Genomic DNA, 13896 nt, shown 5'->3' on the forward strand with positions numbered 1-13896 from the left:
ATTTCAAGCAATTTTTTTATTGAACATAATACATTTAAGCTCACACCTAACATTTTAAAAAATGTTACAATTTAAAAATAAAAACATGTAATTTGTTTACTTTATGTGCAAAAAGCGTTTAGAAACAGGTCGATTTTCCCCCTCCTAAGCAGGGGCCAAAGTAAATAGCCGAAGTTCGCACATGCTTATGCTTTCCCCTCTTATCAACTTTCTCTCTAGTTTTTAGAGCTCTGGGAGCCATGACCCCCACATTGTGGAAACGGGAGGGGCCAGAGAAATAGGGGTTGGACGCGGCCTGAAAAAGGAGCGTTAAAAACTTATAGTATTAGTTCGTCTATTAACAAAAACTGAAGGGGTCTCAATCATCAGACAAAGCGGCCCCGACCCTTCTATAAATGCGTGGACCATGTTTTGGGGCATGATGCTATAAATGAGCTGGGGCATGCAGAAGAGAACACCTGTTGGCCCGGTTCCGAGCCTGAAGGGTGCCCGAGATTTTTCGAAAGAGGGGTGAAATATATGTAGGAGTAAACAGTATGAAGGGATCCCCGTAAAAGTCATTTGTGACGAGCCCCAAAATTTGTGTGCATTAAATTGCATACTTTACGAATTTTTCGGGAGAGCTAGAGCTTCATACTGCTGCGAGCAGGTAATCTACAGAAATGAGTTTTCGAGGAAGATGAAGAAACGCGTTTTGGACTCATTACTAATAATTGGGAAATGCTAGAATTGAACTTTTTTTTTTTCGCTCTTTTTTACAGTGGAAACCAAATGCGCAAGCTTGCACAATAAAGATAATGTACAATAAATGAAAAAAAAAAAATCAAAATTTGCTGTTACTGCTCTTTACCTGCAAACGGCAATATAGTCCAATAGGTTACAAATGGCAAGATGATGGTTTTGCCCTTTCCATGTTACAAAATCGTCATTTTGTAAAGATTCAGAAAAAATCAATAGTGAAATAATCGCATACATTAAGTCTTCCAAATATTGCCTCTCAAAAGTATTAGGAAGTATATTGACTAAATGTTTTTAATTTCATTTCGAAGCTTTAAGCTACGGTTTTGTCCAACTTTTCCAGAACAGAAAATAAAGCAGCGTGCTTAATTTGACTAATTTTCCACCAAAACATTCACTTCATGAAACTAAATATTTATGCAAAGATTCGATGAAAATTTCAAAAATTTGCAACATAACTTTGTTTTGGTGTTAGTCCTTGTTCTTCTCTCGACTAAAATCAACAAATTGTCAACTAGTTTTGAAACAAATTACTACTGCTACTTGACAATCACCAAAAAAATTCACACCGTGATTTTAGAACTTGAGAGAAAACGAGGGAATTTAGATTCCATTCTTAACGAGCTGATGTGTGCATCACATGACTTCCTTTTACACCAATTTAATATTATTTCTCCATTATTGCAATTTAATGTGATTCAATAGTTAACTCTCTAAATATCACCAACAATGGCCAAATTGAAACCAGATTTAAACAAAATAAAAAAAATGCTCCAAATTTGTGGTGATATATTGCCAAGTGTTTGCCAAATTCTAACACCACTTGAGTTTGCATCGAAATTAACAATGATTTCCCCCCAAAAAGGTGCTAAAAACCCATTTAGAAACATTCAAATGCAACCAAAATGGGAGGTGCGCAACTTGACCCCACTAGGAGTCTACGTACCAATTTTCAACTTTCTAGGACATAACGTTCTTGAGTTATGCAACATACATACGTGCATACGTACATACAGACGTTACGAGAAAACTCGTTGTAATTAACTTGGAAAACGTCAAAATGGATATTTCGGGCGTCTATACATTCTTAGGTATATATGCACACGTGTCGGTCGAAAAAAAAACCTCAACATTCATTCCGGAGTGAGCAAAATGGAAATTAAGGTCGATTTTTGAGTGTTATTGTATTCACGAAAAAGTTTGCACTCAAAAATCGACCTTAATTTCCATTTTGCTCACCCCCGAATGAATGTTGATTTTTTTTTTCAACTCGACCACAAGTGGATAAGTGCTTAAGAACGTATAGACACGCAAAATAACCATTTTGACGATTCCCCCCCCCCCCAAAAAAAACGAGTTCTCTCGTAACGTCTGTGTTTACGTATGTATGTGCGTATGTATGTCGCATAACTCAAAAACAGAATGTCTTAGAAAGTTGAAATTTTTCACGTAGACTCCTAGTGGGGTCTAGTTGTGCACCTTCCCTTTTGTTTGCATTCCGGTGTTTCTAAAGGGGTCTTTTGCTCTTTTTTGGGGGGAAATCATTGTTAATTTCGATGTAAACTCAAGTGGTGTTATAATTTGGCGGACACTTGGCGATATATCGCTATTCTTTTGGTTACCAAGTTTTGTCGCCAACTTGGTGACAAATTTGGTGATTTTTTTTTAAATTAATTTATTTTTTTAAATCTGGTTTCAATTTGGCCATTGTTGGTGATATTTAGAGAGTAAACTATTGTATCACATTTAAATTGCCAGTAATGGGGAAATGACAAATTGGAGTAAAAGGAAGTCATGTGATGCACACATCAGCTCGTTTGTAAAAGAAAGTAAAAAAAGAGTGAATTTTTGCTTCTTATCTGCAGAATAAATTAACTAAAGAATGTTGCTTCGTCGATATTAAGGGTTTTCTTCCGGAAAAGGGAATTCCAATAATAAAGCGAAATCCTGATGAATTATCTTGTGATGATGCAAGGCTGTTAAATTCATCATCCAAACAGTTTGAGATGAATTATTACAGTATTTTGGATATCACAGTTTCAGTACTCAATGCACGATTTGTTGCAAATGAACCACTTTTGTAAAACATTGCTTGGCTAGATCCTGCTCGCTTTCCTGAAGTTAAATTCCTAGTAGGAAACTTAATGCAAAATGTACTATGTACTTTATCGGATTGTGCAAAAGTAGGCAAAAATCATTTACTTTCAAACATTGGACAATATCTTCTAGAGGACTACATGCTGATTCATGAAGAGCGATCATTTAATTACGACTATGATAAAGTGATTGGCAGTAAAGCTTCCAGTTCAGCAGAACTGCCTTGGTTGCTCAACGCTTGAGTGAAAATAATTTCTTTATTTCAATGCCCAAATTTTACAGTTCAACCTTTTTGAGCCATTCCACGAAAAAACCGCAACTTTGTCCCGCACGTGAAAGCTTATCTATTTTATCAAATAGGAATAATTTTAAAACCTAATGAATAAATTTTTTATTCTAAATAAATCATACGTTTGCGATTCCTTAAGTACCAAAAATTTGTTCATTACCCTTCTAAATTATTATTTTTAATGAAATATATGAGCTGTCATGCTCTTGACAATATATTCGTTTTTCCGTGGAATGGTGTTATTGTACTATATATTCATGTAATTTAAATACAGATTAAAAACTTAAAGCATTTTGAGTGCCAAGTATTGTTTTTTTTTCCCCTTCTTTTTTAAATCTTCTTATTTCTTATCTTTACACGTGTCTCTAACCTGTCATAAATATTTAAGCTTTGAAGTATGGTGGGAATAGGGCCAATGTAGTTTTGCTTATATAGAAGCGGTATTCATTTTTTTTTAATTTAAATTCACGGTGGGCCAAAATATGATTTTGCCGACCAGGCCAAAGGTAGCCAGTCTGCCCCTGGTGATTAATATAACATTAACAGTGACTCCAATCAGGGACATGCACAGAAAATTTGGGGCCTGTCACAAATGTTTTTTACGGGCCCGTCTTCATATTGTTTACCTCTATATTTCACTTCCCATTTTAAAAATATTGGACCCTCTTTAGGCTTGGACCTGGACCAACAGGTGTCCCTTCTCCCCCTCACCCCCTGTGCAGCCTTCTGCTCCTATTACTGCTGTTTTCTGAAGTTTCAAAAAAATTCCACCATTTACTAAATACTATCATTTACATAGTGCTGCTACCAGTAAATTATTCTCAACATTTTAGAATGCAATTCAGTGACCTTGTCAGAGTATGCGAAGGATACTATTTCAGAGAAAAGGAAGGGAGGTGAATTGGAGAGGGCAGTCCCAGCTCCTGGGGTAGGCGACCTGTGCCACGACCTAGAGCAGCAGATTTTTGAGGCGGAAAATTTGATGATATCAAAAAAAGAGAACAATTGTCTCATTCAGTGACGGAACGAGCGGGAGACCTGCCTAAGGTTGTAACAACTAAGAGGAACGTCGAAGATCTGATTCAAAACAGGGAAATTCCTACTCCCCACCCCTGATTTTGATTTAAAGAAACCGTAAAATTTAGGTTTTAAGCCGTTAGTTTTCAAAATTTTTAGGAGGACTGAAACATTAGCCCCTCGCTAATGTAATCAAAGTTTACTAAAATTCTATTTTTATGTTTTCAATTTTAAGCATTTTCCCAAGGAAAGCTGGTTACCAGCCCTTCTCCCGTAACTTAGATAAACTAAGTGTCATTTGAGGGACTGTGATTGCAAAAAAGTTTCGGTAAGAACCTTTCCCCCTAACGTCAGAACATATAGCTTAATGTTTGCAGTCTTAAAACTTCTGTATAAAAAATTCTGGGCTGCCAACAAACTCTGGTCCTTCTCCTACACATATAAATCTCCCTTTTTTCCGTAACCTCACCAAAGTGAAATTTTCTTCTTTTGAAATTTTGACACAAAAGCTTCCAAATCCATGCCTGCTAAAGATAGTCTAAAACTAATTTCAGTTTCGGAAAATAGGTCGGAAGGGAACCTTCTCCCCATTTCTCTTAAATTGTCAAACATAGAGTTGTGTTTTTAAGTCTTTTAAGTCTTCCATGTCGAAATATTCTCAGAGAAAGCCCCCGAGCCTTCCCCATTCACTTGTCATTGCAAAGACTGCCTAAAACTAGGTTTCTCGGGAAAAAAGGGAGTGAAAGTGCACCCCTTTGTAGCACCCTGATGGTGCTCATGCACAAGAAAGTGAGATTAATGTAATTTGTCATGTATTTTGCAGTTAAAAAAATATTTTGCAGTTTGACATTGCTTGTTTATTTTATTTAATTTTTTAAAGCTAAAGGGCATGAGAAGCAACCCTTTGCTTCTCCCCAACCTGCACTTGCGGACATAAACATGAGGTTAATAATTTTCGCAATGTATTTTGTAGTTTTTTAAGTATTCCAATTCCGAAAAAAAAAAAAACATTTTGCATTATTTTCAATAATTTGCATTGCAATAAACTTCTAATTCTGTTTTTGGAAACTTGGGCACTTAAGAGTCTTGTGTACTGGTATCTTGGAAAAGACTCATGTGGCGACTAAACCAAAAATTAAGATACAAATTTTTGATTTTGTAGCATGAAAAGAAATAAAAAAACAAAAATTCCTAAACTACAATTTATTTGATAAGTTTTTAGCATATTTGCATCCAAAGCAATGAGGATAAGATTAAGTTTTAAATGTAAAAACTTTTCATTTCTCAAGAAAATTATTTTAAACAATCCAAAAAAACAAAACAAATTGCAGCACATTTTGTGTTTTCTCATTTATTTGCAGTTAAATAAAACTCCAATTCTGCTTTGTTTTTGAAAACTTTGATACTTGAGCATCTTGTCTTCTTTCATCTTGTGAATGACGAAATATGGCGGCTATGTTTTACACGTAGCTAAAATACCTTCCCGATCAAAAGAAGATGTTCTCCGATCCACTTTCCGTTTTTCAGTGTTTATTCTCAGACACTTATGCTTCCAAAGCAATTAATTATTTTCCCCCCTGTTTATATGTGCATAATTCTTGTTCATCCCAGGAATTTTTTTTTTTTTTTTTTGGGAAAGGGGGGGAGATGTAGAGTGAGGAAGTTTTTTTGAGTCGCCAATTTTTCAAACCAGGTCGCCACGCTGTGAGTGGCAATCGTGAATCTTGATTTCTGTTCATCAATATCTATTTTTGTCATTCACATTTCAAAAATATTCAGTTTTTATTTATTATTTATTTATTTAGCCTTTTCAAAGCAATTTACGATATTGTATCGTCTTTCATATGTTATGAATCACAAACTGCAATGTGTTATCCCTTAATAAATAAATTTATTTTAAATAATCCTGGGAATAATTTATGAGGAGCTCCGCAATTAAACTATTTTTGGTGTTGAAATGTTGGCATAGAATAGCTGTTTCATTTCACTGTAAAAATTACTGAAAACTTCATAGAATATTCTTCAAATAGTTCATTATTATGAAGTAGTTTCAGAAATAAATATGAATTGCCTGCCTAGTCAAAACAAAATAATGAAAATTGCTTTTTCTTATACATCAAATGAACTTGACTTTGCCCTTAAATTTATTTTATTTTCTTAACAGCATGATTTCCTCCCATTCAGGTAATACTTATATAACTAAATTTAGCAAGTTGTGGACATTGAATATTGCTTTTTCTTTAAAATAGAAATGTATTATAAAAATGTTTGTGAGGAAATAAACGTAATTATACCAGCAAAAACACATAAGAATTAGTGATATTACAAAAACAAAAAAACCTTTAGTATTACTAAAGGTTTTTTGTTTTTGTTAGTAGTTTTGTTTTGTTAGTTTGAAGTAAATGGATTGAAAATTTGTATTTATTCATTGCATCAACGTTACATAAAATCACACTTTTTACTATACGCAATAAACAAAACATTGTAATTTGCAGTTTAGTGTTATCCACAATTGTTTTTCTGGAATTTTGATTTCTAAAAATTGTTGGCAGAGTCCCGAAAGAATGCCAGAGATTGTTCAAAACTGGGTTTTTAATGTTATTCCAAAAAAATTTGACGGAGCATCACGAGCCCCTCCCCCTAACATCATCAAAACTCAGTGGCGCCGACTCCATAGGGCTTGAGGGGGCCCGAGCCCCCTCAAAAATTCGTTTTGGGGGGCAGAGCCCCCTCAATAATTTAAGAACATAATTCGTCATATTATGGTTTCTAAAATCACAAAATTATGTTTGTATTTTTTACTTTCCTTGTTTGAAGATAGTTACCTTGTAAAATACATTCAATAATGAATTAAAACAAATAACTATTACCGTAGTAAGCAGGTTAATTGAAAACGAGTGGTGTGAATAATGATAGTGTTACTGTGCTGAGAACACTCATAGAATTTGTCCCAGTGCGCAAACCTTCATGTAAGGTCTGTAGCCGGCAGGCAGCGCTCTAAAATTCCAGTTTTGATTGCCTAAGAGGTACGCCTGTGCAAATTTATTAATCCTCAATTGGTTTAATATAGGAGGAAAAAACATTTATAAGCGCTTTTTGGCATTTTCGCCCCACTGTGTTGGCGCCGTGACGGCAGCGCTCTCATCTAAGTGTTGCTAATCTGGAAAAAATATATCAGGGTTTGATTTGTATATTGAATGGAAGGCGTGATAGTTTTCTTCAATTATTAACTCTATTAAAGCATTAATTTTGAGATATTATTTTTATTTAATGAACTCTGTGCCTTATTCATAGCAAGCTTAAATTAGTTATTTCACTAATAGTAATCAAAGTGCAACAGCAATCTTTTATGTTTTATTCTTTTAATGATAATTTAACTTTATTGAAATATCATTTCTATCTTTTCAGAGCTATATATTCACTGCTTTGTAATAGCCTAAAAGCATAATTATAACTGTAAATTAAATTAGCTTTTTACGAAAACACCATTCGTGTTATTTTTTTTCTTCAAAGCCAAAAAATGTGTCGGCTTGTAGAGTTTCTCAGAGTGTGGAATTACCGAGATTCGAGTTTTCGAGGTTCCAATGTTGATCATATAAACGTAAAATGCTTTTTAAAAAAACTTAAAAACTCACAATTTTTTATTTCAAATTTCAAAAATTTCCCTTGGAAAGGCCCCCCGTTATGCCACCTGCCCCCATATTTGTTACTAGCTTTTGCCCGCGGCTTCGCTCACGTTGATGTAGTTTTTTTTCAATTGATTCAAGTTAATGGTCATTACAGGCAGAGGTCAAATAGTTACCAAAACATAGTTTGTCTCTAGTTTCGCTGACATTTCAAATTGCCTGCCCCCTAAAATGTATCAAAAGGTATGATTAAAACTGAAAATTAGGGGGAAAGGGAGTAAATAAAATGTTGGCAAAACTAAGAAGAAACCCAAAAATCACAAAAAATAAATCACAAAAACGTTCAGGAGTTGTAAAGAAGTCAGTTTGGGTAATTCCCAAAAAATCCAATTTGAGCGAGGTCAACTATTCTTAAATAAAGTGAAACAGTTCCCTTATAATCCCGATCTCCATCAAATACATAATAGCCAGCGCTACACCGGCAATCTAAATTATTGTATAATGTGTAACTTCTTACCGTAGAAATCGTCCCAAAATAGGGTCAACAATGATGCTACCCGAAATGTGTCCAATAAACAGTAAAAATTTGGCAATTGTTTGAAATTGTGTGCAAAGACAAAGTAATGGAAGTTTTTGCGCTGTTTATGAATTTGCGAATTAGTTGGCGAATTATTTTACGTGTTAACAAATTTAAAGAAAGAAATATTAAAGAAATGGCGATATTTATACATGGTGAAAACCGAGAAACAGTATTGCGTAGTCTTTAGCTTCAAAAACAGCGACAGTTGAAAAAAATGCCAAATGCCTTAGCTATTGAAATGATTCCACAAAAAAAATTTGGCTAGATTCCAGCTGATCGATTAAATACCCAGTCAATACAAATAAATAAAAAAGACCGTTAATTGCCTCAAAGTTGCATTAAAATGGAAAAAAATCAGCCAAATCCATGTATTATTTGCCAATCTTCTGCAAAAATCTTACTTCAAGATTTGACTTGAGAAAAGCTTTGAACAGTCACGAAAAGCAAAGATAGTCAACAATACAACAATAGTCGTTATCGACAGGGAGTTGAGATGATACACTAAATATTGTATTGAGTTAAGGAAAGCCTTCGAACATGGAACTAAAAAGCTCATAACTCGTTTTTTATTCTACTTAGAAATTTCGAACAGGTGCCATCTTCAGCAGAAAAATCAGAGCTTTCGATGGACATATAATGTTAATATGTGCAAGTATTTTTTCATCCCCATATTAGAGAATTTATATGAAAATTGTGTTTTATTGTCCCCCTAAGGGGTTTTTGCTCCCCATAATAGGACGAAAACTACCCTATTCTGATGCTGAAGCTATATTATTGTAAAGTTTCATCAAAATCCATTCAGTAGTTTTTGCGTGAAAGAGTAACAAACATCCATACATCCATACAGACAAACTTTCGCATATATAATAGTAGTAATATAAATCGGTGCCACTGGGAGTGCCTTTCCATGCAAGTCAAGTGCACTACTTTATATAGTGCCATAGCCTAGGTACTGCACTGCACGGCTCCCCACAAAATAGAACTATAAAATTTATCCTCACTTAAGACAAGTGACATGATCTAACTGAAGCAGAAAATTTGTGTACCAATTTTTAGATTGTTTTGCTTTGAAAACGCCATGTCACATATTGTTTGTTTAAATTATACACGCAATAAAATATGCAAGTTGGTATTTTCAAAGCACAAAATTTAACCTTTTTTGGGGGGGGGGGAGGGGGGCTCCGTGGGATAACATAGCCCCTAGACCCTGGTGATGCGCGGCCCCCTCAATAATTTTTGCAAGTCGGCGCCCCTGTCAAAACTAGTCTTAATTTTTATTTTTTGGCCTTCAATTTCAAAATATTTCCAGAGAAGAACCCTCAGACCCCCATTAACATCATCAAAGATCGACTAAAATTAAAAGTTTTGCAACTTCAATTTTGAAAAACTGCCTGTCCCCTGTTAGAAAGAGCATCATAGGTAGTAGCGTTATAGTAATGATAGTGTATCCCATTTTTTAAATTTCAATTTCAAAAAGTTTTGAGGGCTTCAACAGAGATTATCTAAAAATGCAGTTTTAAATCTACAGTTCTGAAAATTTCCCCAGAAGAATCCCAGATCTTTTCTTAATATATTTGAAAATGATCTACAGTAGCATTTTTTGGAGTTTCAATTTTGAAAAATTAGAGGGTTTGAGGCTCCCGAATTGCAATGTCGAAGGTGGGCTGATGACAGAGCCGCCATACGCAGCAAACTGGGGTTCGCTAGCGAAGTGAGCAGGAAGCACCCTAATATATATAAATATTTTTGATTTCAATAGAAAATGTTGGCATTTTTTAGATTTTTTTAAATTTTTTTATTCTGGTGTTTTTTTTTTTTTTTTTTTTTTGCCTGTCCAAAAACATTTTTGGCCTACCCTGGACATTTGTGCTGGCATTCGAATATCCTTTATTTAGGAATGGAGAATTATGAAGTGGGATCATATATGGATCGGACATTCTATGTCACACAATGAAAGAAAAAATAGTTTACATGTACCAATTTCTTTAAAAAAATCGAATGTGGTGCCTAACTTGTATAGAAGTATAAAATTACAGAAGATAAAACAAGTTAAAGCATTCACAATGATATCCAATTTTTGAGCAAGCAGTGCTTATATACTTCTCTTTATACATAAACCTCTAATTTGAATTATATTTTAATGCAAAAGAAAATAAAATTCTTGAACAAGGGTATTTTAAGCATTTTTTCAATTCAACTTAAGCAACTATTTGTTATGGAAAGCATACAAAAAAATTTTAGAAATGATATTGTCTGAAGAAAATCTTAAATTATTGTTTTAGGACTAATGTCTGTAAAAGGATAAAGTTATCTCTCAAAACTCCCACTGTTCCTTCTAAGTTCTTTTTTTTTTTTTTTACTGTTCAAAATCTGGGTATTTTGCAACACTTTTTTTTCCACAATGCAGTCCTGAAAGTGCAGAGATCATCAATCGCTCTGCCAAAACTCCACCTGACCCCTCAAGTGTCTTGGAAGATGGGTGGGGGAATTCGTCTCTGGGGGTTATCACTAATAAACATATAAATTTAAGTGTTTTTTTTTTTTCAGAACTATCAACACATTTTGGGAATTTTTCAATGAATGACCGAAGGAGGCTTTACTTTCTAGTTGTTTCAGTACACTTATCTTGTGTGACACACTTTGTAGTGTGTTGTACAGTACACATGCAAAAGTTAATCTTTTGCAACCACTGGAGATAATATAAATTGCAAAACATTTTAAAGTCAAAACCCTAGTGTACAACCATGTTTTGGGACATATCCCATGGTAGATAAGTTTAACATCTTTTTTAATAGACCTTTACTCTAAACTTTATAAATTTTTTATTTTCATTTTTCTTTTTTTTTTGTGAAAGTGAACAACTTTTTGAAAGCAAAAGTTGCTTTTATTTCGCACCTTATGAATTGCATAACTATATGCAATAGGGAGGGAATCTCAATCGTTTTCCTTAGCAGGTAAGGGATTAAAAGTAAAAAAAAAAATTCAAAATATTGCAGTCTGAATTGAATAAACTGTTGAAAAAAATTCTTATTTTTCATTTTGCCTTGCAGGAATTGTCAAGAGAATTATATCAGTGTAAGAGACGGCTAGAAAGTTTTGAGTCTAATAACTGCATTCGAGCTGACTCTGCAAGTTTAGGCTCACGAACAAGTTCTACAGCTTCACTTGATGTAGTTAGCTCTAATGAAAATGGGATTAAATTTACTGTCTCTCCAACTCCCCCTTTTACTGGAGGTAAAGCTGCTCCAGTTAACCAAAGCAAGGTAATCAGTATGATTAAAGTTAAAGTAATTTTTTGTTGAAAGTAATCGGTAACTGTTATTTGATCTTTTTAGTGTATGATAATTTAAACTTAACTTTTTCCTTTAAAACCTTTTCAAACAAATGCCATAAATATTTTAAAATTGAATTATTTTCTCTACAAAAGTACAACTTTGTAGGAATTTTACAAAATATTAGATTTGCATACAAAGCTATTGGTTTGTTTTTATGTGAGAAGTTTTTGTTCTTTCTGCCTCCTTCCCCCCATTTCAACAATGTTAAAATGACTATCTTAAAGCCACATTATGTATAAATTGAAGTAAATAATTCATTTGTGCAGTAAAAAGGGGCGAGCAAAGCTATTGCTTACTAGAATCAATAAGTGTGTTCAAGTTCTTACAGGTGGAATCCCATCATGGCCTAAGATAATGGAATACAAAGGCAACCTTATGTTCTTTTAAAACTTTTCTTTTTTAATAAGGATTAGCATTTTGAGATACAAAGACCAAAATGCTGTTTTTTTTTTTTTAAATATATATTTTTAACTTAATATGTTTTGTTACATTGATGCAAAAAAACTAATAATTTCCCTCTAGATTGGAATAAGCTTTAGAGTTAAACAAGCTATTTACAGTACACCGTAGGTGTACTGTAAAAAACTTATTTGATTTGGTTAGCTCATTTATTTTAAAACAAACTGCTATTATATTCAAATGTGACTCTTCAGGTTGGTATAAATTTTACATTAATAAATCAGAAAAAAAGATAAAAAGTTTAAAGCGGATAATATCTGCTATTAAATGCTGGGCTTTGACCATGGAAAACAATGTCTCATTGAGAGGAATTCTGCACTTAAGAAAATGTAAAAATTATGAAATAAATTACTGTGCAGCATTAAAATGTATGATTTAAATGTGCTCTTCAAAGAATGTATGAGATCACATTTTTGAAAACTTCAAAAAAAAAAAATTGTTTAACTACATTATTTTTGTATGTAAATGCTTCAGAGTTGAAAAGAATTGTTTTAAAAAAAATGTATTTACATTTCTGGTAGCTTAGAAATTTCATTTTTCCCCTTCCTCGTTTTTCTGATTTGAAGTGCCAGAACTTTACTAGTCTGCTCTTACTCTAATTGTTTGTTATGAAATTTAACTGAACAAGTATTATAAAGTTTAAAATTGATTTCATATTTTCTTTAGGGACAAGCTGCTGACATTCCAGTTGAGCTAGATAAAGAAATGTTAATCGAAAGAATTATTAAACTTCAAAAAATTTTAGCAAGGAAAAATGATAAAATTGATTTTCTTGAAGATCATATTGAACAATTAATTAGAGAAATGAGAAAAAAATCTCGATGTGTGGATTTTAAACCTGTGTGATCAAGTATTAACAAAATTTATTTATCCAATGATATTTTGGTGTGTATGAATTTGTCATTTTTAAAGCAGATTTGTTATGTTATATGACATTTAGTATTGCATGTTGTGTGTAAATACTGATGTATGCTTTCAAAGATAATCTCTATAATTTCAAATATGCGGATGATGAATGAAGAAAAAATATATGTATATATATACATATGCTAAGAAACATTAACATAAACTGAATTTTAAAAATTTATATACATATGCATGCATATCAAAATTGTTTCTAACTGGCAAAAAATGAGTTAGCATGCATCTAATGTTCTTAGTTGTGCATAATGATCTTGCAGACACTTGTAAGTACACACACAAGTTGCATTATAAATGTTACATGGGTTTCCCTTTTCTATCATTGGAGAATAACTAAGAATCTAAAAAAAAAGTTTTTGCTTAACCACTTGAGCATGTTGTTGAAAGAAAGTGATAGCTTTGCGGGAAACTGAAAACAATTCATGGAGATGTGCGAAATAGTAACTCAATTTTAATCATCATAAATTTTTTTATTTATTCAATTTAATTTTTTTTTAGTCTAACATTTATTGGATTATTTAATAGTTTTGCTATCTTTCAAAAACACAGTATATTAAAGTTAAAATATAAAATTGTCTTGCATTTATGTCTAACCCTATGTATATGATATTCTCCTAAATGGACCGACCTCTATTTTCGTCATCCATATTCTTAAATAAAGTTCAAAACGAAAGAACTCACATAGTCTGAAATTTAATCAAACGAAAACAAGCACTTACTCTAAAACTAACAAAAAAATATTTTTTTATATATCCTCCTAAATAATCATTTCTCTCACTCCTTGTTTTTGGAGCTGGGATGCTGGGAGCTTTATCAAGCCCTAGGGCAAAATAC

The 13896-nt window shown here is 33.0% G+C and overlaps 1 protein-coding gene across 1 annotated transcript in view; it reads left to right on the forward strand.

The window, feature by feature from the left end:
• Positions 1-13303, forward strand: part of LOC129231091 (coiled-coil domain-containing protein 186-like) — a 53988-nt gene extending 40685 nt beyond the window's left edge. Inside the window, exons 12-13 of the mRNA XM_054865338.1 lie at positions 11398-11610; positions 12808-13303. Coding sequence (XP_054721313.1) covers positions 11398-11610; positions 12808-12987 — 393 coding nt within the window. The 3' untranslated portion in view covers positions 12988-13303. The remainder of the gene's footprint in view (positions 1-11397; positions 11611-12807) is intronic.
• The last annotated feature ends 593 nt before the right edge of the window (positions 13304-13896 follow it).

The sequence above is a fragment of the Uloborus diversus genome, chromosome 10 (assembly GCF_026930045.1).
Source record: "Uloborus diversus isolate 005 chromosome 10, Udiv.v.3.1, whole genome shotgun sequence".
Classification (NCBI taxonomy): Eukaryota; Metazoa; Arthropoda; class Arachnida; order Araneae; family Uloboridae; genus Uloborus; species Uloborus diversus.